Genomic DNA, 26,005 nt, shown 5'->3' with positions numbered 1-26,005 from the left:
TGCTTTCTTAGTGATTTTGCTCACGGTTTTCCTGGAGCAAGTTGTAAAATCTAAATGGTGGGAAAAGTCTGGTTTTTCAAGCATCGTGGCTTTGAAGACACTGCACATGTAGGGGACCTGGGCTGACAGTCACCAGAGGCATTAGGGGCTCTCACATACACTTTCCTCCTGATCCTCAGAAGAGATCTCTATCCCAGCCCTGGATACACCTGAAGTAGGGACTTGAGAAGAGTTTCTGGTATCAGCACTGTGTTATCAGCTATTCTATTGTAAATAGTGTTTTTCATCAAAGTTTTTGGAATGTGGGAAAGCTACTTGTGAGTGGTTGTAAACTGCAAAACAAGTGGACCAGATAATTGCATAACTGTGTCATCTGCCATTATTAACAAGTTTTTTTAAGAGCTTAAATTTTCCTGTGAATCTAATGAAAGCTCTAGGTCAGCAGACACTACATAAGTGTAGTTGCCTTTGATTCCATTGGAATCAGATATCAGCATAGTTGGATACCTAATTCCTCTTGTGAACTTCATTGATTTATTTGCACACAGCAGCTTTCTTTCTTTAACGTTGTGTTCTCTGCTTTGTCAAAAGTAAGGAAGAGCCATTGATAAAGGATGCCCAGAAAGAAGGGCTGCTTTTAGTTGAAAATGTGTCCACATGAAGGGAGTGGGTCGATGCAGAGGCATGTAGATGGCATTTCTGATGATGACAGGGTCCATGAACTTGAGGTTAGTTCCTAAGAAAGGTATTGGATCTTAACAGTTGTTGGCCCTGAGGGAAGCTAATAGGCTTTAAATATAAGTGAAAAATTGAGATAGGAACACCTTAAAAATTAGAGATTTTTAGTGTACTTTTTTCTGTTTTAATCTTCTAAAGAGATTTTTCTATTCCACATAATTTTACTGCTTATATTACAGAAAAAATCTGCCTGTTGCAGAGAAGCTTGGAATGTGGGGTTATATAATTAACTTTTTAAGGACATATGTCCTTAAATCTATTGTCAGAAACATCTTCCATAAGAGTGGAATGTCAGCATTTCAGTGTGTTCGTTTAAATGGCCATTGGTCAATCAAAGTCCTTCATGACTCTGGTGAACACTCTGTATTAATAAGCACATGGGAGCTTGTGTGTGCTGTCTGGTACATTCATAAATAGCTCTGGAATTATAGCAGTGGCATCCACCTCTTAATAAAATAGCCACAAGCTTTTCCTTCACTACAGACAGCCTGAATGCAGGCTGCTCTACTCCCTGGATTTCTTCAATCTTCCCTTATTTCGTGTGGAGGTGTTTCCCAAGAACAAGCATCTGTTGATAACATCATTTTTTGGTGGTGTGAATGGAGACCTCTAGAATCAGTACAAACAGAAATCAGTTTTAAAAGATACAAAATAAGAATACTGAGGGGAAAAAAAATAAGTGCTTGGCTTTTTTCTGTGAAAAACTCACGTATTAGACATGGCCAGGGTTTAAGTTGTTGGGGATTTTATTTTCTCAAGATCAACTTATTAAAAGGTAATTAAGCATCATATGTGAAGAATCATTGTGACTGAGAGCCCTCTAAGAGGCTAGCAAAGGGCAATCTATCATGATGCTTGTAAATCATAAATTTAATATAATTGTGTATCTAGGAGCAGAGAGGTCTGAGACAGGAAGGTAAAAAAAAAAAAACATGTTAATGGCCTTATGTTAAGTCTAACAAATTAAAATTCTCAAATTAAAATTATTCTCTGACCTTTTGTCACCCTTGGACCCTGCTCAAGTGTTTTAGTGAACAACTTAATGGCAAGAGTTCTTCTGCCTTCACTGAGGGTTTCATCCTGCCTGGGATTGAGACATGCCACAGAAGCCTAACAAAGGCATTTGTCTATTCTTGGAAGTCAGTGATGAACCTTGTAGTCGTTCCCATACTTCTTTCAGCAGAGAAGATCATGCACACAAAGAGAAATAAATCTCCTTTATGTTTTCATAGTCTTATGGCTTCATACTTCAGGAGATGAGGTGACCTACTTAGGAAAAAAAAAGGTAAAAGAGAAATAAAGGACAAAGGAGCAATAACCTAGTGTAGATTCATGAAGATTTATAGCAGGATAAACTGATCATTTTTGTTTCTGGGGATGTGATTCAGCCTGCTTTCTGCTTGGAGCTCCCCACGGCTTGGCTCACAGAGATCTTGTGGGAAGTGAACGTATTAAAGATGTCAAATTTGTGATTAGCTGGCAGCATGACAGACTGGACAGGGGAGAGGCTTCGGAGCCTGGAAAGAGACAGTTTTTCTCTTAGCTCTGTGACTGGTTTTGATGTGTTTGTATTAATTCTCTCTGTTTCTTTTCTCACCCCCCACCTCTCTTGCTTCTGAAGACTGTAATCTCTTCAGAGCTGGAATTGCCTTCCACTGTCTTATTTATATGTTGCCTGACACACTGAGACTCAGATCCCACTTGTGGTTCCTGTATGCTGCTGGAATATAAATACTAAAACTCTATTTTCTTTCACTAATTCTAACTCCACATCTTTTGATACTTCTTTAGTTGTACACAGTTATTTTACAAGATCGCTGAGACATTTCAGGGAGCGCAAGCAGTCCTTGCCTACCAGTTATCCTACAGATGTCAGAACAGAGCTCCAGCGGCTGCAGCTGAGCTTGGGATGGAGCTTTACCCAAAATAAAGTAGAAATGATCCCAGATGGCCTTTCAGTAGCAACAGGTGCTGTAGTGGTGAAGATTTTTCTGTAAATGTGTTGCAGTTTTGCAACACTGAACTGATAGATGAAGCAGGCTTTTTAGCCAAATGCAGCATCTTTCTCTTGCTGAAACAGTACTCACTTCACAACACATCTCAATATTCACAAATATCCCAGAGGAAGTGCCATATTTATATCACAAAAGATCTGAATCTTTGCAATTTCACCACTCTTTGCTTTTGTGCCAGCTGTGTTTCAGTATGAACAATGTGGTTGCTTCTCTTCCTAGAAGTCCTTAAGAATGAGCTTCAACTCATGGAGGGGCTGCTCATAGACTTCCTCACATCCAGGGGCTATTCCAGTTTGACAAAGGAAACTCCCTGGCTTCACTGAGGGAATGTTTTGGGGCATCCACTAGATCCACAGAGATTTTAGTCTTCAACATTTACAACTTGAGAGATTCATTTTCAGCATTCAGTTCAGATGTCTTAGAAAGGAAGTTGAGTCTCTAGAGCCAGTGGAGAGGGGGATATCCCCCCACAGAAGGATGTCAGGGCTTGTAAGATTTAATTGTGCTTAATTTCATTGTCTGAAGACCCCAACTGCAGATGGCAATACTTTTCTAATGCTCTCTCTTGTTTTCTTCTTTTCCAAAGAAGTTGAGGCACCCAGAGTCATGTTTGGTGTGTTTCTATCTGATTTTGCCTCTCTCAATACTTTTATAACCAGCTCTGGAAAAATGCTACAATTTTCTTTAAAATAGCTAGTTTGGTAAGAAGACACAATTCATAGGTCTTTAAAGGGAGAATGCTATGTAATTTTTTGTCTTATCAAGCACTTGTGGCCTTCTAAAATAAGAGCTGTTATAAAATGCACACCTGCAGGACAAATTCCACCTGGAGCTGATGCTTCATTAGACACTAGAGGATTTAACCATTGCCTTTGCCTAGTTAAAAAAGTTTGCTTCACTACTTCTGCTCCACAAAAATATGTTTTGGGGTGGTTTTTTTATTGTCCTTCTTTTATGGTCTGGTTTTAGGCCAGTTTTGGGGCTTTATTTTTGTGACTGGCAAATCCCAGTACTGCCATCTGCAAGCAGCAGCACAAAATACCATCTGCTGTAAATGATTCTCATTGCTCTGTACCCATTAGAACCCCACCAGAGATGTTTGTTAAGATGCAGTGGAAGGCTTCAGGAGACAGAAATGCAACTGGAGCAATGGTTTGTGTCATATGTGATCCCACTGACACCAGGAGGATTATCTGAAGTTTAAATTAGCCTATAACCTGACCTCAGCTGTTTAACATTAAACAGTGGGGACAAATCTGTTTCCATTAATCATGGCCATGGTGGATGCAAAATGCCTGCATTAAGTCATTGTGATGATTTAAGAAAGCAAAGATTGCTTCTCTGATTGGAGATGGGAAGAAATAGGAAGGAAACCTGCAGTAGGGAAATTGCAAAAGTGAGTGGTATCAAAAATTGCTTTCATGCAATGCTTTTTGTGCTGCATTAGATTTTTGCATTGCTTTTCTAAATGGAAACCAGTGTTATTCCAGCTTGAAAAGAATAGTGCCCACTTGTATTAAGTTTCTGGCTTGCATTGCAGAGCCTTTTGGCAATTATATGAATAGAGCACTGAATTTAAGGATTCCTCTACCCTTTTGACATATATAGAATGTTATTGCATTTACTGTGCATATTTGCTGTTCAAATAGTAGAAGGAAATTTGGTTATTGCAGGTGGTCAGTTCATTCAGACCCATAAAATTTCTCATCTTGTAATGTCGGAGCCTAGGCAGGGAAGATAAGCAATGAAATAGTGTTTTGAACTTCTCCCTTTTATGGGTCATCAACAGAAGCAGGTTTTGGGAAGATTAAAATGTATTTTGTAGTTGCAATATGCCATGTATTTTACCACATTTTAGTACACTTGTGAAATGACTGGGGGTACTTTGAAATGTCTGTGGTACTCATTTCTGCCAGAGTCATGAAAAATGTATATAGACAAGGGCATCACAGGTGAAATTCAGAGTGCAGGAGGAGAGTGAAATATTGCCCAATTGTGTAAATAGAAAAGCTTACTAAAAGATCAAAATACTGCTCATTTGGACAGCATGCTGTGGCTGTACTTTGTTTGCAGATAAACAAGAAGCCTGGTTCTCTAGATATAAATAATCTCAGGGATGAACAGAATATCTCATCAATGTTCTACTCCCCTAGCCAGTACCTATCTGAGTTTAATTTGCTGTTCTTGGGAGAATTCAGTTCATCTTTCAGCACATAGAGGCCTAACATCTGGAGCCTGTGAAAAGACTCTTAGGAGACTTTGGGTCAGACCTGAGTTCCAGCTTTAGACTGCTGAGAGTTTGGGAGCCCTGCACGTCTCCAGTCTGGACTGAGGCTCCAAAATTTGCCAGTGCTTTGTGTCTGTATGTTTGTGTGCCCCGCCATGTGTCCACACAAGCACTGTGAGGTACTTGGGAGCATTTTTAGAGTGAATTTGGAGTGCTGGAAGTCAGCTTCTCTCTCCAGTCATGTCTCAATGTGGATTAAAGCGAACTGCCTGACCCTCATCTACAGCAATACAGAGGTTTTGAGGGTAGGATGAGGAGGCAGGTATTTTCTGTGCCTTAGAAAGAAAGAATTGCACCTGATCTCCTTTGGACAATGCCTGTTGACCTTCCTTTTCAGCTGCCTTGTCCATGCCTGGTCATCTATGCATAGGTTACTGTCACAGTGTCACAGGCCAGCTATGGAGATGCACATTTCCATGAGCATTTGCAGATACAAGGCTCCTCCTTCTAAGGAAAACATTTTGCTTGGCATGGGCAGCCCAGGATCTCCACTGGTCATTTTGAGGTCATGGATGGTGCACAAGATGCTAGCTATGATGTGTTATGCCGGGAGCTTGTCCAGCACAAGGATTGAACCTGCATCATCAAGCTGAGATCAGAAGCGTGCCTGACCTGTGTGCCCATTAAGAGCTAAGGCAAATAGAAGAATGTTTCAGTCAGAAGGACTGAAATAACCCATATTTAAAAAATTGGAGTACACTGCAAATGGCAGAATGAACTTCTTCTGCCTGCACTGAAGCAAGTAATAGCTCAAAAGTGGTTTGCTGCCTGGGTTTCTGTGAACCAGATTACCTTAAAGCTGTTGAAATTCTATTGAGTAGTGAATGGTGTTAGGGCACTGAGGCCCATGGAGAGGCAGATTTCTGAATCCTTTTAAATCTAAATAAACAAACGTTGTCATAGCACATTAAGTATTTTCATTCCGTTTTTTACTAAAACTTCTTTTTCTCCAGAACTGCCTCTCCTCAGTGCTGCAGACAGAAAACATCTCAGTGATTTAGTCTGATGATTTAAAGAAATGGATGTGATTCTTTAGTCACTTCCTGAGCCCATCAGTAATGCCAGAAACAGGAAAGTCTCTGAGCTTAGAAACACTGCTTCTATACTCCTGCCTTCCCAAGGTGTGCTGCCCTGTACTGCAGAGCCCTCTGGCCATGCTGTGTGCGCACAGCCTGGGAGCAAGAACAGCTCTTGCTCTTGTTCTGTGGTTCTTCTTGTACAAGGGAAGTGATAGAGGGGTGTTGCCTGTTGTCAGCTACAAACCTGCTCATCTGCTACCTAAAGAAGCAGAGTCCCCAGGAGAATGAAGGGGACTTTTACTGATACAGAGTGAATGAGAATTGCTGTGTGTAAGGAGCAAGTACAAGTGTCTTCCTCTGCTATGCCCTGAAGCTTGGCAGAGCTCTGGAAGGGATGCATAAATGGCAGACTCTGATGGGCAGTGTATTTTTTACATGTAGCACCATCAGTGTGTAATAGGAATCAGGCAACCACATACTTCAAACACCTGAAAAGCTCAATGTTGAAATGCACTTGTTTTGAAATGGATATTCTAGTGTAGACCATCTCCTTTCAAGAGCAAAAAGGTTTAGTGGTGGCTTGTCCCAGTACAGTGGGTGACTTTCCCTCTCTGTATTTCAGCTCAGAGGGAGCACGAGTGACACAGACTTAGGAACTGACAGTCTGGCTGAGTGTCTGGCCAGGGCTGTGCTTAGGAGAAGGGTATGTTTGTGCCCTAAAGAAGTACAAATGGTCATGAGGCTTAGGAAGCAAAAAATGTGGTGTGGTGATAAGCTTGGGGAGAGCTGCCTATGGCCTAGGAAGAGGATTATGGGGAAAATCCCTCTGAAGCAAAAAAAAAAAAAAAATCTTCTAGAGGAAAATGTGTTAGGGCACTACCTGAGGTAGCGTGAAATGCAGGATGAGTTTGAGTCAGTTACAGCTGTTTTTTCTAGGGGTTATGAATTAAAACACAGGGTTGTTAAGTCTTAATTCTGCTTTGTATGTTTCTCTCTTTCCCTGAGGAGCAAAAGAAGTTATGAAGTATTGAGAAGTGGTGAAACCTTTTTCTTAACAGGAAAGAGAATGACAGAAGAAGGATTATAACTCTTCACAGGCTAAAGGTGAGGATACTGGGTTGTGAGGTGACCATACTATAAAGCTGTAGCCCTGGTCTTGCAAAGATTTCCATGCAGACTGAACAACATTTCTTACAGAAGTTGACCATATGATCACTTTATTAGGATCTCCCATTTCCAAGGATAAGTATTTTCAACTTCAGGTGCAATTCTGCTATCACTGAACTCAGAGGGGAGTTGTGCAGGTGATTTGCTGATGTGGGATAGATGTGTGAATAAATTTTATAATGCACAAACACTCACATTTTCCTGCAAAAATTGGATAGCAGATGGGAATTCTGGAGTTTGTTCTAGCTTCTTGCTTTCCCTCCCCTCCAGCTGTTAATTATGCTTTCTGGTTTAGATCTTAAGGGAGGAATTATTTATCTTTTGCTATTTGTGTTTCAGTGAAACATTAACAATCACTTATTAACTGCTTGTGCTAATTATCTCAACAGTAGCAGTATTCCTGCTCATCAGTGAATGAATGAAGAATGTGGAGCAGGAATTATGAAATCACTTTGTTGTCCCCTTTCTCTACCTGCTGCACACAAATGAGTGAAAGGATGGTAGATCCTAACACTGCTGTGCATGAAATGAAGTGCTCAAGATCTTTTTGTAGGAGGACAGAAGTTTTGAAATGTTTCTGTGGAGAAGTTTGGGGAGTTTTGCACTGTGCCATAATTCAGTGTTTGCACAGCTGTCTGTCTCTCCTGTGTTTGTGTTGACACAAAACAGCCACATGCTCCCTTGAATGAAATATTTCAGCACAAAGACTTCAATGTTTTAAAAACATTTGTGTGTAGGAAACCAAAGTAAGTGGTTTAATGTGAGTGTCAGTTCTCATCTGTAATGAGTGCTCACAGGAGTCTGTTGTGATACCAGTTATTTACAGGAGGAAAATTAGAAATGTTACCCAGCATGTTACTGATGTAATTAAACTGAACAACATGCAAAGTAGGACTGTTTATTGTGCAATAAATAATAAAATTATTTATTAAAAAAGCTGAGGGCTTCTAACACTTATCTACTTGAAAAAAATTTGCAATGGCAGACTTAATAAATATGCCTTTTCCACAGTGCTGTTTGCCACAAAACATAAATCCTTTTTGTTAAATAAGATGACTGAAAGAAAGCAGTTATGGAAATACATGACTGATGAAGAGAAGGTGATATGAGTTATTCTAATGTGAAAGGCTGTCTCCTATCTCTAATGCTGACCTTTTCCCAGTGAAATACATTTACAGTGTTACATGTTGCTTGTTAATAGTTTCAACTATTCTGGTGTTTGAGTTCATAACTCTTAGCTTGAATATGTCTTTTAAAGTAACCATGACCATTTTCTGAGAGACAAGAGAGTTCTGATCATTTTTCATAGACAGACATAACTAGGACAAATGTCTGTCCTTGGGAGCCAGGTGCTTTCCTACCATTAATCTTCACAGCCCCCTCTGGGGTAGGTGGAGGTTGTTATGCACACATTTTATTCCTGTGGAAGTGAAACAATCAGAGAGGCTTGCCCAAAATTTAATCCTGGTCTGACTGAAGTTGATAGGAGATAAATGCTTTGGTAAAATTTGTTGGAGGCACAATTTCCTATGTGGTAAAGATGCATTTCAATAGTCACGAGTTCGTGTCTGTGCATCCAACAGCCAAATCACTCTGGCCTGTTTGCTGACACTTCTTGCAGGAGTAGGCCAAGCTGGAGCTCTCGCCTGTGTGAGATGGAATTATATTTTAAATGAGGCCAAGATGGTTTTCTACCTTCCCTTCCTATTTTTGTCTTTCAAAAAAAGTCATCACAGCAGTCCTTCAACTTGTAAAAATTATACATATCTTTTATTTTCCTCATTGGAAATATTTGTCTGGTATTTGTGACCTTGGCATAGGGAAGCAGATAGGTCTTGGGCTAATGTTAATCATGTGTAAAGGCATTTGTAAAGGTATTTAAAAGGATACCATTCTCAATGGAATAATCAGGGCACTGTCTGCAAAGTAATGAAATTTTTAAAATAGCTGGTTGAACAATGCAATGTAGAAATGAATAGGCTGTAGGAAAACCCACATAGTGTCAAGATTGCCTATTTCTGACACACTTTTTATAAAGAGAGTGAATATTGACATATTGGCTCTAACTTCAGATGCTTTAACAAAACAATGTCTTGCTACATAGCCTCAAAGATTACTCCTGTCTCTGTAAAGTGCCTATAGTAGATTATTCTCTCTTTTTCTGTTGCTGAGTATTGCAGTCTAGGGGCCAAATGGCTCTAGGCTATTAGAATGCTAAGGCCAGAGAAGAAGCACAGTTTGCAGAATGAATTTCTGTCTCTTCACACCTTCATAGAATCACCCTCATCTTATTGCTTTCCCTCTGTCATCTTTAGCTGGGAAGGAGAGGCTCAAGCATTCTTTGGGCAGTGCACACACACTGCAGAAAGATGTTCATTGGGCTGAAATCAATCTTCTTCAAAACTTGGACCAGCTCCTTATTTCTGAGAGCACAGCCCTGGGCAATGCAAGCTGTGGATCCTGGGTGGCATCCAGGTCAGCAGCAGCTGTTGTTGAACAGCCCCGAGGGGGAGGACGAGGAAAGAGGGTGAGACTCTTTCCCTCTCACTGCAGGGAGCTATTCCTAGTGCTTACTTGTTTGCAGGTTGTGTTCAGCCCTGCACCAGGGCACTCTTACTCTTCCACCTGATTGCAGCACTTTGACTGCAAGGTCAAGGTCCAGGTAATCATCATCTTTTCCAATAGTTCCAGAAAGAAAGTTTTGGAACATCTAGTGGGCAAGGAGGTCAGAGCTGAGACAAACTAAGGCTCCAAGGCTTCAAAATCTTTGCTGCTCTGATCAGGGATGGGTGATAAGTCTTGCAATTGTCTGCTCTGTGCCAAGCCAAGGAGTCAAATTAGTTTGGTTCAACTTAAATGATTTAATTTTTTCCCCCATTCTTCATCCAGATTTCAAAATCACTTTATTTTGGGATATAAATTGCTGTTACATCCAGGCTGAAAGTGGCTGATTTATATCTTCTCACCTTAAGCAATAAATCCCCCTCCACCAATGTCTTTGAACAGGGAATTTTCTTTTAAACTAGCTGTTTTACCACCAGTAGTTTTAACTTGGATGGGTCAGCATTTTCCAAGAGTATCATGAGATAGTTCCTGACCAGCTCTCTTTGAGTACCTGATAAGAGTCAGATTAAAAAACTGGAACTGGACAAACTCTACAAATGAGATGTCACTTCAGTCACTATGTTTTCACATATAAAATGATTTAATACTTTTCAAAAGAAACATAATTATCATAATTTATCAATTTTTTTATGTTTTTATATCCTCATAAGCAAATATATTTTTTTTAAAGTATAAAAAGGAGTTTCTGCGTAATAGGAGAATCCTAGATTATGTTTGATACAGGCTCTTCGTTTAGGTTGCTGTGGCTTTTTTGAAACATTTTCTGTTGTATTTTGGTATTGCTTTGTGTTTTACTGACTATTCAATATATTTCCCACAGAGACCTGTTCTGTGTGTTTCCTGTAGTGAGGACTATTCAAAGAGGCTATAATCCCGTAACAGTTTATAGCAAAATCAATTTGATATGCCTTGAAAAATATTCACTTGTATTCCAGTCAAAGGAAATGTGTGTGCAGAGCTGAGAATTTATACTTGTAATGAATTTCTTGCAGCTGGAAATGCATGTGCTTGTGTAATTGAGGGTCCTCTTATGTTTGACTTAATTTTGCCTTTTCCCAGCTCTTTTTAAGGAGAATCCCGTTTTATCACTGCAGTTAGTTAGAAAGGTTTTTAGGATTTTAAACCTCTATTTCAGAAGAGGCTCTCCTGTTCAGGAGTATTTTGTGCTAATTTAGCTCCAAATGTTCTGAGTGCCTCCAAGGAGGTAATTAGGTGAATTATTGTCGTGTAGCTCTGTGTACAGTACCTGCTTGGCAGCACATCTTTGAGTTAATATTTAAGAACTACTGCAGCACCCTCAAGTGGTGATGCTGATCTGTGTTTACAGTTGTTTTTTTTTTTCACAAATATTTATTTCTATTACGGATAATTTCAGTGTTTTGGGCTAGCCTGCTCAGGTATTGTCAGTCCCTGCAGTCCTTACTCAGGTGAAGTACCCACTAAATACAATTAATCACACTGGAATCTGAACAGCAGTCTCAGGGAAGTTTTCCTTGGATTGTCAAATGATTTTATGGAGGGTGTAAAGTGTTCTCTGTGCCTGCAGTAACTCTGGCTTTTGGCTGGAATAAATAACCTGAGAACCCTAGAGAAAGAGAAACCAGCATGTTGGGGTTTTCTTTCAGACTGTGGTACAAACATGGAACAACTGTGGCATAAGAAACACAATGTCTTGAGCACACACACACTGACCCCAGTGACATCTGTAGCAATGACTTAGGAAGAATGAATGCCATTTCTTAAGGAATTTTTACTATCTTTATGCTTTAGTTCTTTTTTCATTAGCCGCATATTTTAAACAAGCAGCTGGGCACCAGAGCAGATTAATAGCCCTGGTTTGGGGCTTTGTTGCTTCTAAAATTAGCAAGTGGCACCTCTCCTGATGTTTCATCTCCTTCTAATTCTGCTGAGCCTTCCCAGTAGCAAGAGTCATTATCCATTATCCAAAACAAAAGGCCAAAGGATGAAAAGCCTGTGCACCTGCCTCCTGTCCCAGGACAGACCCACATGAGCAAATCCCTGGGCTCCACTGGTCTCACCTCTAAAACACAGATGAGAAGTTTCATCTCAGAAATTTTCTGTAAGTCTTAATGGGTGTTGTCTCTACTTTAAGGGCCTTAAGTGAAAACAGATATCAAAATGCTTATTCTCTTTTCACTTAATGTGTACTGGACACAGTGCACAGAGTGGGGGTGAGTAGAAGTGCTCCCTCACCTCCAGAGCTGCTTTGTGCCCTGTGTGCTAATGCTGTGGGTTAGCAGAATGGCACAGCTGCTTCTTTACCACTGCAACTTCTACCATGTCTGGCGTCTTTTCTGGATCAAACTCAGAGAACAGGCTTGAAAAACATGATAAAAAATGTGGTTTTATTTCTGGAGGGTAGAAGGCAGTCCAGATTCTTATTTATAAAATCGTATTGATCCAAATGAATTTTCTTCAGATTATTATTAATATTTAATTTAAATATATTTTTTTCTTTTTTGCCCTCTCTCAGCTATTTGACATAGAAAATAGACATCACTAGAATTGTAAACTTTGTCCTCCCGCCTTTTTTTTACCTCTCTTTTGAAAAAAAGACTCATTTAAAATGTGCCATCTAGGTTGCAATCTATATAAGAGACTGCATTGTGTTCAGAAAAGAAGCATGTCAGTAGAGGGCAGGGTCCAACAGCAGTGAGTTTCCAAAGAGATCTGATAAAGAAATGACAACTATTTTCTAATATGAGCTATATAATAGACAAAAAACTTTGTGTGGTAGAGCATATTTAATTTAAAGTCTGTGCTCTGATCTTAAAGGCCTGCTGTCAGCTTAGAAATCACAGTGTGATCTTTTTTATTGTATTTTTTTTTCCTATAGAAAAGAACTACTGGTAGCAAAAAAGAGACAGAGATTACTTTGTAAACTTGCCTTAGGCTGCTCCTAAAATAAGCAGAAAGGTGCAGTCAGGCCTCTCCCACCATGGCTGCAGTACTAAGCTGGGATATGCAGGCAGCCCACACTGCAGCTGACCCACAAACCTATTTTGTGACATTTTGGGGCACGTGTGGAGCTTGAAAGGTTGGCAGGGCAGGCAGCCTCTGCTGCCTCTTAGACTAGGTGTCTAGGCTAGAGAATTGCCTGTGGTGGAGAGGGGAGCTAAGCTCAGCATGAGAATCCCATGATCACAGGGAGCCCCCCCTGCCAGGATCAGGAGCTCAATGCACGGAACATCACAGATAAAGCAGTGCTCCTCTACAGCTCCCTGGGAAAACAGGCCAAAGATGAAATGATTGCCAGTGTACCTATTTAGAAATAGGCCTCCGTGAGTGTTCTGAAAGCAACACTATTTCAGGCTTAAGAGACTGGGAAATTGGTGTTCCAAACACCTTTCTTTCCTCTTCCATAGGATCATGTAATTATAGTATTGTTCAGTTTGGAAAAGATTGCTGATACTGGCTGCTAACCCACCTTTAAACCATGTCCCAAGTGCCACATCTACACACCTATTAAATCCCTTCAGGCAGTGACTCCACCACTGCCCTGGACAGCCTGGTCCAGTGCTAGACATCCCTTTCCATGAGAAAATGTTTTTAATATCAAGTGTAAATCTGCCCTGCTCAGCTTGAGACTGTTTCCTGTCATCTTGTTCCTTGGAAAAGAGACCAGTCTCCACCTGGCTATGACCTGCTCCAAGGGAGCTGTAGAAAGCAATAAGATCTCCCCTGAGCCTCCTTTCCTCCATGAAGAACACCCTCAGCTCCCTCAAAAACTCCTTATAAGACCTGAGCCCTGATACAAGCCAGTTTCCAAAATTTTCTTGCAAATTCTTTTACACAAAGAAAGTGCCGTGCGTTTCAAGATAAGACAGATGATTTTTGTAGGAAAATCCCAGGTCATTTAAATTCCTGCATGTTCTATTCTAGCCAAAACACAAACACACCCCATTTTGGGGTGACTGTCCTACTTTCTGGTTATGTTATCTCTGTTATCCAGCAAGCGTTTCCACCTCTGACAAGTTGTTGCCTGCATTTGTCATAATGCGCCACAAATGTCGGTACCACGTGTGCTTCATCTTCAAGGACCCGTATGTTTCTGGGTGACACAACTGGGCCATGCTCATTGGTTTTGAGGCGTCATCCACTTCCAAAAATACCAAGCAGCACCTATAGAAGGACAGACACCTTTGAATGGGGGTCCTCTTTTCTCAGTAAGGGAAATTTTCACTAAAATTATCATCCCCAGAATCAGCAGCGCATTCTGTTTTGCCAAGTAACTGGATAGGCAAAGACATATTGAAATTGATGAATAATGGCTAGAATAAGTAATTCCCACAGAAAAATGGTAGAAATCTCTTGGCCTCATGAAGCTGAAGAACACTGTGGTTGTTTATATGAAATCATTGAAGGTGTAGTGTTGAGAAACAATTTAGTGATTTAAGTACCATAAATTCTAGGTAAATGGTGATGCTGGTTCCATCTGCCCATTGCTGATAAGATTCCTGAAGCCAGTGTATCAAGTGATATTTCATTAGAAGCTATTTCTTTAAACCATGGTGGCCTCATTTTTTCAACAATTGCATTCAGTGTTGGTGCTTTTACAAAATGCAGCCCTGGTTGTGCTGCTGAAATTGTGTTGCAGAAACTGTGATGGACTCAACAGCTGGGTTTTGGACCCTGTTGTGACATTTTTTGCTGTCTAGTTGCTGTTTGCCTGCTTTTGTGGAGAAGAACAGGAGGATCTGAATGCTGCTGTGTTCTTGTATAATTTGGAGGGAATTAGATTATTTTTTCTCTGGAAGAAAAAAAACTTTTTCAGAGGTTTGAAATTATCAGTTGCATTCAGAATTTTCCAGGATTGCCTTTGTCACACTCTTATTCAGATCATGATGATGCAGCTTGTATTTTCTCACTTAGCGGAGTCCTGAATTGCTTTTATCTGTGTGGTGAAATTATTGAACATCCCTAAAGTTAGTTTTCATACTTTCTTCAGTTCACTTGACGTGCTTATATGATTCCTTGGCATATGCAAATAAATACACCTATAGATCTATCTCTAAGTCAGGAGTGACAAGGTGTGTGCCTGGCTTGTTTCACAAAGCTTTGGCTTTATTTGTTTTTTAAAGCTATTACTTAACAAGCCAATAAGATCTCTGTCAGTTTAACTAGAAACTAAAAATAAAATGCCCCTAAATTTAGGTACATGCAGTGAATACATTAAGATTCATGTGAATATCCACTGGAATTTTCCAAAGCAGCAGCTCATATTGATTATACCATCACTGATCTGATTTTGATAATTCCAGTACCTCACATTGCTGAATACCCTTGCAAAGCTTAGTGCCTCTGGCATATGTTGAAAGAGTGCAGTAAAATTTAAAGAAGCACATATGTTGGTGAGTTTACTATGAGTACATCCTAAGAGATGTTTAAAATTAAAACCTCTCATTGGTTGGCTTGTTTATTGGCCCTAAACATCTTTGGTCATAAACTTTTTTTAAACTAGTAAAGGTGTAATTTATTAATCTCCTATCAGTATTCAATTCTTGTCCTAGTGTCTCCCACCTTTTAAAAAATGAATGCACTGTTTGGTAGCCATATATAATTCTGGACATTTGTTGTTACGTAATGGCAGTTGACCAGAAACATTTACAAACTTTTAAAATAACTTCCATGAGCCTCAGCCATTTTTGACTTTATGTTACTGAGACTGGTGAACTTGACTAACGGTGTAATTTGTACTTAGGAAACTATGAGCAAGCCTGTAAGCTTTTTTCCTTAATCAATTAATGAAGGCAAATAGGCAGGAAAGAACATGCACCAGCACTGGGAGTGAAGAAGCACAAATGTCTACCAATTTAGATTAGTCCCAAATCCCAAATGACACTATTTACTTTGAGGTGATTTCAGGGGACTTCAGACAGCTAAACTAGAGCTGTGCCCTATAAAATCCCTGCTCACAGCCCACTTAGCTCCAGATGACTGGAACTCATCAGATGGTTTCTGTTCAGCCTGAAAACTTCCTGAAGTGCCCCCACTGGCAGTTCTGCACATTCAAAACTGCCCATGAGGACATCCCACAACAGCTCCTCACCTATCTGCAATCCTGCTGGGAGGCAGAAACTGGGATGAATTGTTCCTACACCCTTCAAGATTGCCTGATCTGGTACGTATTCCTAGAGAATATCCAACATGCTGCCTCTCAGGGAGGGGTTTTACAAACCTCCATCATTGCTCCTTTCTCTGTAAATGCTGCAAGAGAAGAACATTTGAATATGCTGAATCTGTGCCAAACTGGAGGAAGAAACATATGTCTGGCAGGGCCAGAAGGAGAGCGGAGGAGTGGGAGGATATTTGGTTAGCCTGAGGTAGCCTTTTTGAGATGTCCACTTCTCTAAATATACCTTTTTCCTTGTATATTCATATTTCCCTCTAGGGTTTCCTTTCATCTGAGGGGTTCCAAAACCTAAAATTGTGTCATTACATCCCCTGAGTCTTTTAGGAAATCTAGGTTTTAGTTCTCTTCCAAACAACAAAAAATACAAATAATAATAAATTTAGTGACAGCTTGTCTGAGGAATCAGATCTGTTTAAAGAAAATCTTTGTATTAGGAAAAGAAAAGTCTTCAAATTAAATTATTTTGTCTTGTCTGCTCCTTTTGAATCCTTTGGCATGCATTTGAAATGCTAACTTGTTAAATTCCTTCTGCTTCTCCAAGATTCTTCATGCACAAGTGCTTTTTGGGAAGTGGAAATTCAGAATTTCTCCAAGGTATTTTGCTTCTGCGTGCTGCCAATTTTACAGTGGTGAATTAGGCAGGACTTGCATCAGCTTCTCCCAACTTGGGCAATTAAGGATGTGCAGATGTGGCTCATGCACACAAATGGAGCAGGAACCTTGTGCATCCCTTTCATATATAGAGCCGAGTGCATCTCTTGCCTTGAGTCAGTCTGTCGGAGGTGACACAAGGATGCTTTTGCAAGATGGTTGCATTTCTGATAGACCTGCAACAGCCTACTTTGCCTTTCTGAAGACAAACATATTCCATTTTCTTACTGAAAACCCCCTTGGGAGATCAGATTAATCAGGCAACCTGGTTGCTGTCATGGCATATCTGACTTGAGCAGCAAACCCTGGCAGGTTACAAAGCAGAGAGGAATGTGCATGGTGGAGAGCAGCTCAGTCATGTTGGCCAAGTCTCACATGGATGCCAGCAGCTCATGGCATCCAAAGAAAGATGTATTTATCGGTAATGCTCCACTTCCTGGCTTCTCTTGAAGACACACAACTGGGATCTCATCCTAACTTCTCTCAGATAAAGCTCCCAAAGACAGAATGTTAATTAAGACAAGAAAGATAATCTGCAGTACAAATTTTATTGGTATGAATGTCAGTACCAGCTACGGGGCTAAGCCAGGACCCTGATGTTGCGTGCAGCTGTACAAACACAGGTATATCAGTATTTTCTTTTCCTTAGGCTTTGCATAACGTTTTTTAACACCAGACTTGCACAACCATTGTTCCAGACTCCTCTCTTCTGTGTTGGTTTCTTTTTTTTTCTGCTTTTCATCACCTCTGCACCAACTGCAAAATCATAAAAAACCATATGGGAAAGACCTTCTTGGTCATGTGATCTATAGTTTTGCCAGTTGGCAGGATTATGCCTTACAGCACATTTTCTAATGCCTCATACAGGCTATTTATAAATGTCCTCAGCATTAGGACTTTCACCCATTTCCTTTGGAAACAGTCCTGCTCACACTACCAGAAAGAACCTGCTGATACTCAGCTACGTGCTCCTGATTTCATTAAATTAGGCCTTGGTGGGTAGCAAGACTCTCTGTGGTTACAATCACCTGTCTTACTGACCACTGAGAGAACATTCATCTACCAGGTGTTGGAATTGCCTTCTGTAGCAGCTGATGTCCCTGGTTTTGAAAATGCTCCCATTGTGTGGCTCCAATTAACCTTATACCAGCCCAGCCTGGCTCCCTGCTCCCCAGGCACATTGGTGCTTTCCACCTCTGACAGTTTTGGTCCATTTCTTCTCTGCCTCTTTGACCTCACTTGTCTTCATCTCCTTTTTCTCTCAGCCCTCCTGGTACTTCACTGTGTCCCTGCCTCTTCTATATGCTTTTCATTTTTTTCTTCTTGGCTCTCTCTGAGCCCATCTCTTCTCCTGAAGAGCCTTTTCTTCCAGTCTATTTTCTTTATCCCCCAAAATCTTGTATCCTGGAAAGCCACCATTTTCTATTATTACCAGTACTTGACTATTAGTGTTTTCTATTCCCCACAAAAGCCTTCATTCCACCACTTGTGGAAGACTGAATTATTCTTCAGGTGCCCAGAAAACTAATTTTTCCAATGTTTCGCTTAGTCCACCCTGGAGAGCTTCCTTGTTCATTTAGGGACTTACGTTTGGTTTATTTTTTTTTTAATCATTATAAGGCCTGCGAGATTATTTTTCTGTATAGTGTGTGATTCCAGAGAGAAATATGCTTCTCTATGTCCTCACTCACTGTCCAATGCTGCATTTCTACATGACTTGCTCTGAGATGCTGCTGGCACAAATAACGAGCTCAGCATACTAATTCCACAGTATGCACCGTCCCTCTGCAGCCCTACTGTCCCTTGTCTTGCCACAGTGCAATGCTCCCCCCAGCACACCTGTTAGATCAAAGTGAATGATCAAGTGTGTCCTCAGGGACTGCTGAATTGGTGCATTTGGCACAGGAAAGGGAAGTCCTGTTCTGGTTTGGTTGGGTTTTCAGTTGACACCAGGCAACAGATGTATAGAAGGCATAAGCCTGGGGCCGTTAGTGATTCATGAGCTGGATGATTTTATCTTGGCTGACCCTGGTAATAGGAGTTAAAATATTGTATCTTTGTCTTTCTAGTGCTTAGACAGTTGTTATTATAAAAACCCCAGGTGTTTTATATTAATAAATACAGTCATTTAAAGAGAAAATACTAACTTGGCCTTTTTGGGAACAATATTAAAAAATAACCAGGAAATTCTAAAATTCCTTCATAAGTTCATTGGAAAATGAAAATATAATAGTTCAAATAATAAAAAGTGTGCTTGAACTATTGAAAAAAAAAAGATTTGTTTAAAAAATCACACTAATCAGCTGCTTAATAACTATCATCACTTGAAAACCAGAAACATGTTTAGCTCTGTCTGCAACAAACTCTGTATTATTTAGATGGCAAGCTCATAAATTGCTTTGTCAGAAAGAAGAATGGAACATGAATAACAATGCATGAATTCCCTGACAGAAGTTATATCTAAATAAAAAATATCCAGGAGTAATATCACTGAATCGTTTCTTTGCCAGTGTTATTCTGAGCTGATTTGTCTGAAAACAAATATTTAATGTAAAGTTTTAAAGGCAGTAGGGCTTGAGTTTGACCTGCTTTTGATTGTGTTACATTAATAGTGCTGAAATATGGAGACACTCTTTATTTATACAACATGGGGAGAAAAAAGTGTCATTTTTTCTGAATGCTTTAAAAATGTCAGTAAAACATAACTTTAGTGCTGCAGGGAAAACATCTTAACTAACACGCTTTATTTTGATGGAAATGTCACTAGTTGGGAATCAAACTTCCCTTCAAAACTTTGGATACTGAATTAAATATACAACTAAAAGACGCTTGAGGACACTGTTTGTTTTGAAGTGCCTTGATTTTTATCTTGGGATCTCATTGCAGGGTTTAGGGAAAGGATTTTTCTTACATGTAGGATGTGTGCTTAAAAACAAGAACCTTGTGTTTGTACTTTCGAAATATTTTGCCTCTTTACACATGTTTCATAATACAGATTGCTCATTTCTCCTCAAATCCTGCCACGGGCTGGGAAGGTCTTTTGCTGCAATGCGACCCCAGTTCCTGATGTTCCTCGTGTTTGTTTCATGCCATTTTGCTGCCATGTCTCGATGTTTCCTGTGCTTCTTGGTCTTGGCTCCGCGCTTTCCATGCCACTTGGTGTGCACGTTGTGTGCCACTATCTGGTCACATAAGCAGGACATTGTAGAGGGCTCTGGGCTCCCAGTCATGCACAGATGAACAGCACATTAACCACAGGTGGAGGGGAGAGGTGCTTCCAGCCCTGAGCAGTGCCTCAGGAGCCCTGGGCTCCCTCCCTAGCAGGCAGGCAGTACTACCAGAACATGTTTGCAGGGACATCCTGAGATAACTTGTGCCCAGGCAGGCTGGAGTGCTCTGCAGAGTCCTTAAAGCAATTATCTGGGCCCCTATGACTGAGAAAAATCCTTCTGCTTTCAGCAGTGGCATCGACAGACTGATCCTGGTGCATCTTGTTGCAGGGGGTTAATCAAGATATTTCTGCCTCCAGCTGCCTGCTCAGCCCTTCCACACAAGGTCACTCTGGCTGTAACAGGGTGACAGAAATGTGTTTTGCCATTCCCAACTGGTGCAAACATCCTTCACCCACCATGATACCCAGAACATGGCGTTAAATTGTTTCTGCTGTCCCTGGTTTGTCATGGAGGGGAGAACTGGCATCAGAAGTGCCTTTAAATAGCTGTAATTATTTATTTTTGGGTGAATGAATCACAGCCCAAAGCTACATGATCAGGATCTTTTGGTGGATGAGAACCATTTGACTGTTTGTTTTTTACTGAACTTTTCAAGTATTTGACATTGCAATTCTATGTTCCCTTAATATATTTTTTCCAGGAATTGTGTACACACATACATGTCCAATATATGTATGCATGACTAAGCAAACTCAATTATGTGAAATCTTGGTTCTTAAGAATTAAAACCACAATGTATTTGGATTTGAATTGGTCCTTAGAGGCTCTTTTGGTTTTGAACTGGGCTGTGATGCTGAATGTTTTCTTTTTTCTGTACTTTCTTTGAAAATTTTTAATTCAGACGTTTAATCTGTGTTGTTTTTTTCCTGCCGAGTGGTTTTGTCTTGCCTTTTTGTGGCTTTCTTTGATTATTCCTTTGTGTCCTAGTTTTTCCTTAGAAGTTAATAATGTATTATTTCTTTTAATTTTATTCTCTTGTTCCTTTTTTTTTTTTTTTTTTGGCACTAGTTGTCACCAACTCCAAATATCATAAGGCTGTGATTATTCCAAAAATCATGAATGCAGTTCAAGGTGGAAATTAGCTGAGCTATGTGTCCAAATTTTTGGTAGTCAATTTGTGCCTGAAACAGAAGTTACAGGGGGTCCGAGTGGCTTCTGGAAAGTTGTCTCTGTTATGATGGATGTCACTATGACTTATAAGCCAGACCTTTGCTTCAGAGCATTGTGTGCTCATCTTGTTTTTTAATTAAATGTCAGCATCTCAGTTGTGAAGATCAAAATGATTCCTTCTTTCAAGTTCCGTCACGAAGGAGATAGAGCGTTTGGTTTTGTTTTCTCTCTTGATGAGATAAGGTTTCCTTTTCATCTAAATGTTAAGACTTTTCATGCCTGACTTTGAAGACACAAATAAAAAGGAGTGGATGAAACCATTCAGACGCAAAGAGATTTTTGATCAGGCAGTTACTGAAATCATGGAGGGGGAAATCGTTGCACTCTAGAATGTTGTATACATGGTCTACTGAAGTGGGGTTTTTTTAAGACTGATGAAATTACATACATCAGAGATGGTATTATCTTAACAGCTAAAACTTTAAGGAAGGGCAGTGTTTAGAAACAGAATTTTAGCCCATAAAATCCACTAGTTAAATTATAATGAAGTTTGTGAGCTCTTCAGCAGCAAGTCTCTCAAAGAGAATGGGCAAACACCGGTTTATGCTTTGTGTGTTGTGATCACAATATCTCTGGTAAACTTAGAGGTCAAAAGGGAGGATTTTGGAGAGCAGAAGAGGGGACGGCAACTCTGCCACTTTTCCTTTAAATCTAAACATCTGTTGCTATGGAAACCCCGGAGCCTGGTGCTGGAGCAACAGGAACTGTCCCTCTGTCCCGAGCAGCCGTGCTGGGCTGGCGGGGCAGGACCCCGGCGGCAGCTCCGCGGTGCGGCCCGAGCCGTGCGCGGGGTCCCCGCCCGGAGCGCGGAGCGGCGGCCGCGGTTCCCGGGCTGCGGGAGCGGGGCCCGGCGGCTCCGAGCAAAGGCCGTGGAGGGGGCTCCTGGCGTGTCCCGGCCCCGGATCTGACCCGGACCCCGACCCCAGCCCCAGCCCAAGCCCAGCCCCGGATCCATCCCCGGCGCCGGGGTCGCCGTTGTTTATCCCCGGCCGGAGCCGCCGGGAGCAGCTTTGGGCGGATTTCCACTGAGGGGCGCTGAAGCACGTTTTAATGCAGCAAAAATGAATTAATACAAAAATAGTAAGAGACACGATTTACCGGATTATTTTAAAAAGCGACGACAACGACCACCTCCAAAAAACCCGCGACCTCCCTCTTCTTCCTCCTCTCCCCGGCCGTGGGGGAAAGGAGGACGGGCGGAGGGACGGGGACCGGGCAGTGCCCGCTTGCCGGGCTGAGCCGTGCCCGCTGGGGCAGGGCAGGGCAGTGGGGAGGCTTCGCCGTCCCTCCCCTCTCCCCTTCCTCGGGGCCGAGCCACGCCGCGCTCAGCGGCCTCCCCGAGCCCCTCCAGCTGCCGGTCCCGCCTCCCAGCCTCGCCTTCCCCCTCCCCACCTCTTTTCTCTCTCTCTCTCTGCTGGCGATCAGGTGTCTGTTGCCTTTTTTTTTTTTTTTTCCTTTTTTTGAGTTGTTTCCCCGGGAAAAAAAAAATTAGGCAGGAAAAAACCCCAGAAGGTACCGAAAATGAGATGATCGTAGAAGAGCCCTCCTTCCCAGGAAGAGCAACGTGCTTTGAATGAGGCTTCCCAGCCTCTTCCACTCCGTCTCACACACTCTGTCACTCTGCCTCTCGCTTGTGCACACTGTTGGTATGCGACCTCGGAGGCGACTGCTCCGCCACCTCTGCCTGGGGAGCCTCTGACAGCCAGCGATTGAGCCAGCCCCCCTTTTTTTTTTTTTTTTTTCCCTGCTTTTGCAAACACACACGCACACCCCCAAAGCACATTTAATGCTGATCCACTCAGGCGCCATTATCGGGGGTACGTCTTCGTGGAGTGTTTTGGTTAATTTTTTTTCTCTTCTATTTTTTTTTCCTTCCCAACACTGGATGGTGCAGCATTCCCGGGGCCTGTGGTGTTACGGCTCGATTGCGTTTTATTATTTATTTATCTGTCTTCTCTCTTCTACCTCTCATCACTCCCCCGCCTCTGCTCTCTTGAACCCCCCGGCTTCTCTCCGGGTGCCGGTGCAGAGGACCGGGAGCAGGATCCCTCGCTCTCCTTCCCACTGATGTGGGACTGATCCTCACCCGCGTGTAGCATGCTGTAGCCAAAAAAGAAGAGAGGAGGGGAAGAAAAAAAGAAGCGGCTCTCTTGCCCTCCCTCTCCCTCGTTTCCCGCGGATTGACTTCATGGCTTCACTGTACCAGCGGTTCAGCGGGAAGATCAACACCTCCCGCTCGTTCCCCGTTCCCCCCGAAGCGAGTCACCTCCTGGGCGCCCAGAGCAGCGAGGAGGACGGCGCTGCCGGCAAGACCCCGCGTCCATTGCAACAGGAAGGCAGCCGGCCCCGCTTCCAGTACCAGTCGCGAAGTGACTGCGAGGAGGAGGATGTAAGCGCCGGTGTCGTTCGCGTGGGGTTGGGTTGGGTTTTGGGTGCCCCCCCCTCCCCGCCCCCTGTCCTGCGGGATGGCTGTGTGCCCCTCTGAGCTGGCAGCGATTTCTTGCGGTTTGTCCGCTCTTCTTTCCAGGCAGGTCTTTGCGCTGCTCTTCTTGCCCTGAAGTGCCGGGAATAGTACGGGACGGAGCCCGCTGGGAGTCGAGCGGAGCCAGGACTCGCCCGCCCCCGCGCTGTCCCCGCAGCTCTCCCCGTTACCTTGAGCAAGAGCTCCTTGCGCGGCTCTCCGCTCCCGTGGAGCGGGGCTGGGGGCGCGGGGTCAGCACCTTAGGAAACGCCAAGTGCCGGCTCCGTCCTGCTGCCCCCAAGCTACGCGACAAGGCTCCCCATCCCCCCTTTTTTTAATTTTTTTTTTTAATTTTTATTCCGTATTTTACTCTTTAACACTCTCCCGGGCCAGAAGTCTTGACCTTGTCCCTCCCTCCTCGCTTTCCTGTCAGCCTCCTCCTAACCTGACAGCAGGGAAACTTTTTAACCCCTGAGCAGCCGTTTCTGGGTCTTTCTGTCCCCCCTCCTCGCTGCCCCTGGGTGAGCCCCCGCAGGGACGCCGAAAACTTCGGCCGCGCTCCTCCCGCTCCTTTAAAGGGTGCATCTGCATATCGCCTTAGTAACGAGTGACTAATCCAGGCCGCTGGCTGCCTGCTGTGTCCGATGGAGTTAAACTAGTCTGGGTCGATCGCTCCTGGTTCTTTCGGGGTGGCGAGGAGGGGGACAGATTGAGAGAACAAGGGCCAGTGATAGATCAAAATATGTGGCTCCGCATGGCTGGCTGGTGTTAGGTTTGCAGAGGGATTTGAGTGTGTTTTGCCGCTGTGGAAGCGCACACAAGGGGAAGCAAATGGCTGCAGTTGGGAGTAATGTTTGTGTCTGTTAAAAATACTTCTTGCCCGAGTGGGACGCGTTAGCTTTGCAGCAGGGTTTAGCTTTGGCTCTGGGAGCCTTCCCAAGCAAGGCACAGCTTCAAGCCACAACAGCCGGGCTGCTTCACTCAGAGGAGAGAGTTGTATATGCAGGGAAATGTCCTCGGATTATCTTTTAAATCCATGTCCGTTCTCCCCTCCCTTCGTAAAGACTTGTGTGGCCCACAGAGCAAGTGCACTTCTGTCAGCAATGGGGCCAATCGACCTAAACCTCTCCCCGAGGTGACTGAACGCTGACAGCCTCGGGGGACAGCAGTGACAGGGGCCCGCACTGACTCTTCCCTGTGACCTGCTCACCGGCAGCGATCTTGGCACTGCTGCCCCTTGGCCCTGGCCAAGTGCAGGAGGACACCGGGCCCTTCCCCGGGCGCCCGCACCCACTCGTGAGTCTCTCCCGGTGTGGCTGGGGACACGGGGCCCTTCCCGGCCGTGTGCTGAGCTCTAGGTGTCGCTGCGAGCCAGCGGAGTGCCACCTCCAGGGTTGGGCTCAGGCACAGTTTCCTCATTGTTTTAATTTCGCTTTCCTGGACTTGCAGACAGCAGATGTCTGGAGCCGCTTCTGTGGTCACCAGAAGCGCTGAGTGTGGAGGCAGAGGAAAGCCTGCAGTTTAGCATGTGCGAGTGATTTCTGCTGACAGGCTCCAAAATGATAATAACAATAACAATAACAATAATAATAATAATAATAATAATAATAATATCCTTTAAGGAAAGTTTTTCTCTCTTTCTTTCTTTCTTTTTTTTTTTTCTTTCTTTTCTTCTCCCTGATCCATTCCAAGGTGTGTGGGTGAAGAGTACTGCTGGGCCCTGTCGAGGGACACTGCTGTCTGTGGCTACCTAGTGTCTTCTGCAACGAAGTGCAATAAAGTGTGGCCAGAAGCAGGGATTTGGGGTGACTGCTTAACGCACGTGGACACTTAGTATGTAATTGTTTCTAAAGGGGGCAGCCTGTCTGAGAAAGTCCCCTGGACTGGGTCTGCAGTTCACAGGGGCGCCCATCCAGCAGAGACTGGCATACCTGAGCTGGTGGTGTCTGGCAGAGGGTTCAGGTCGGGAGGATGAAGTCGTGACACACCAGTGGAAATGGCCTTTAAATCGCGTGTTTCAGGGAGCGGGGTCCGGCCCGCGGGGCCAGGCGCCGGCAGGAGGGGGCGGGGCGGCTGGAGGTGTCCGTGGTGCTGAACCGGAGCGGAGCTGGCTGGGGAGCTGTCCGGGGTGCCGAACCCCTCCTGTCCTGAGAGCCGAACCCCTCTGTCCCGGGTCAGCAGGAGCTGTCCGGGGTGCCGAACCCCTCTGTCCCGGGGAGGAGGAGCTGTCCCAGGAGCCGAACCCCTCTGTCCCGGGTCATCAGGAGCTGTCCGGGGTGCCGAACCTCTCCTGTCCTGAGAGCCGAACCCCGCTGTCCCGGGTCAGCAGGAGCTGTCCCAGGAGCCGAACCCCTCTGTCCCGGGTCAGCAGGAGCTGTCCCGGGTGCCGAACCCCTCTTGTCCCGGGTCAGCAGGAGCTGTCCTGGGTGCCGAACCCCTCTGTCCCGGGTCAGCAGGAGCTGTCCGGGGTGCCGGACCCCTCCTG

The 26,005-nt window shown here is 43.3% G+C and overlaps 1 protein-coding gene across 3 annotated transcripts in view; it reads left to right on the top strand.

The window, feature by feature from the left end:
- The window catches only part of DPP6 (dipeptidyl peptidase like 6), a 534,562-nt gene that overhangs the window by 116,418 nt on the left and 392,139 nt on the right, over positions 1-26,005 (top strand). Inside the window, exon 1 of one of the 3 annotated variants that reach the window (XM_068174742.1) lies at positions 22,492-23,448. The exons of the other annotated variants lie outside the window; for them this stretch is intronic. Coding sequence (XP_068030843.1) covers positions 23,248-23,448 — 201 coding nt within the window. The 5' untranslated portion in view covers positions 22,492-23,247. Of the gene's footprint in view, positions 1-22,491; positions 23,449-26,005 lie in introns of those variants that run through there. 3 annotated transcript variants of the gene reach the window in all.

The sequence above is a fragment of the Anomalospiza imberbis genome, chromosome 1, assembly GCF_031753505.1.
Source record: "Anomalospiza imberbis isolate Cuckoo-Finch-1a 21T00152 chromosome 1, ASM3175350v1, whole genome shotgun sequence".
Lineage (NCBI taxonomy): Eukaryota > Metazoa > Chordata > Aves > Passeriformes > Viduidae > Anomalospiza > Anomalospiza imberbis.
Note: the sequence above shows the minus strand (reverse complement) of the source record. Positions and strands in the feature narration are given on the sequence as shown.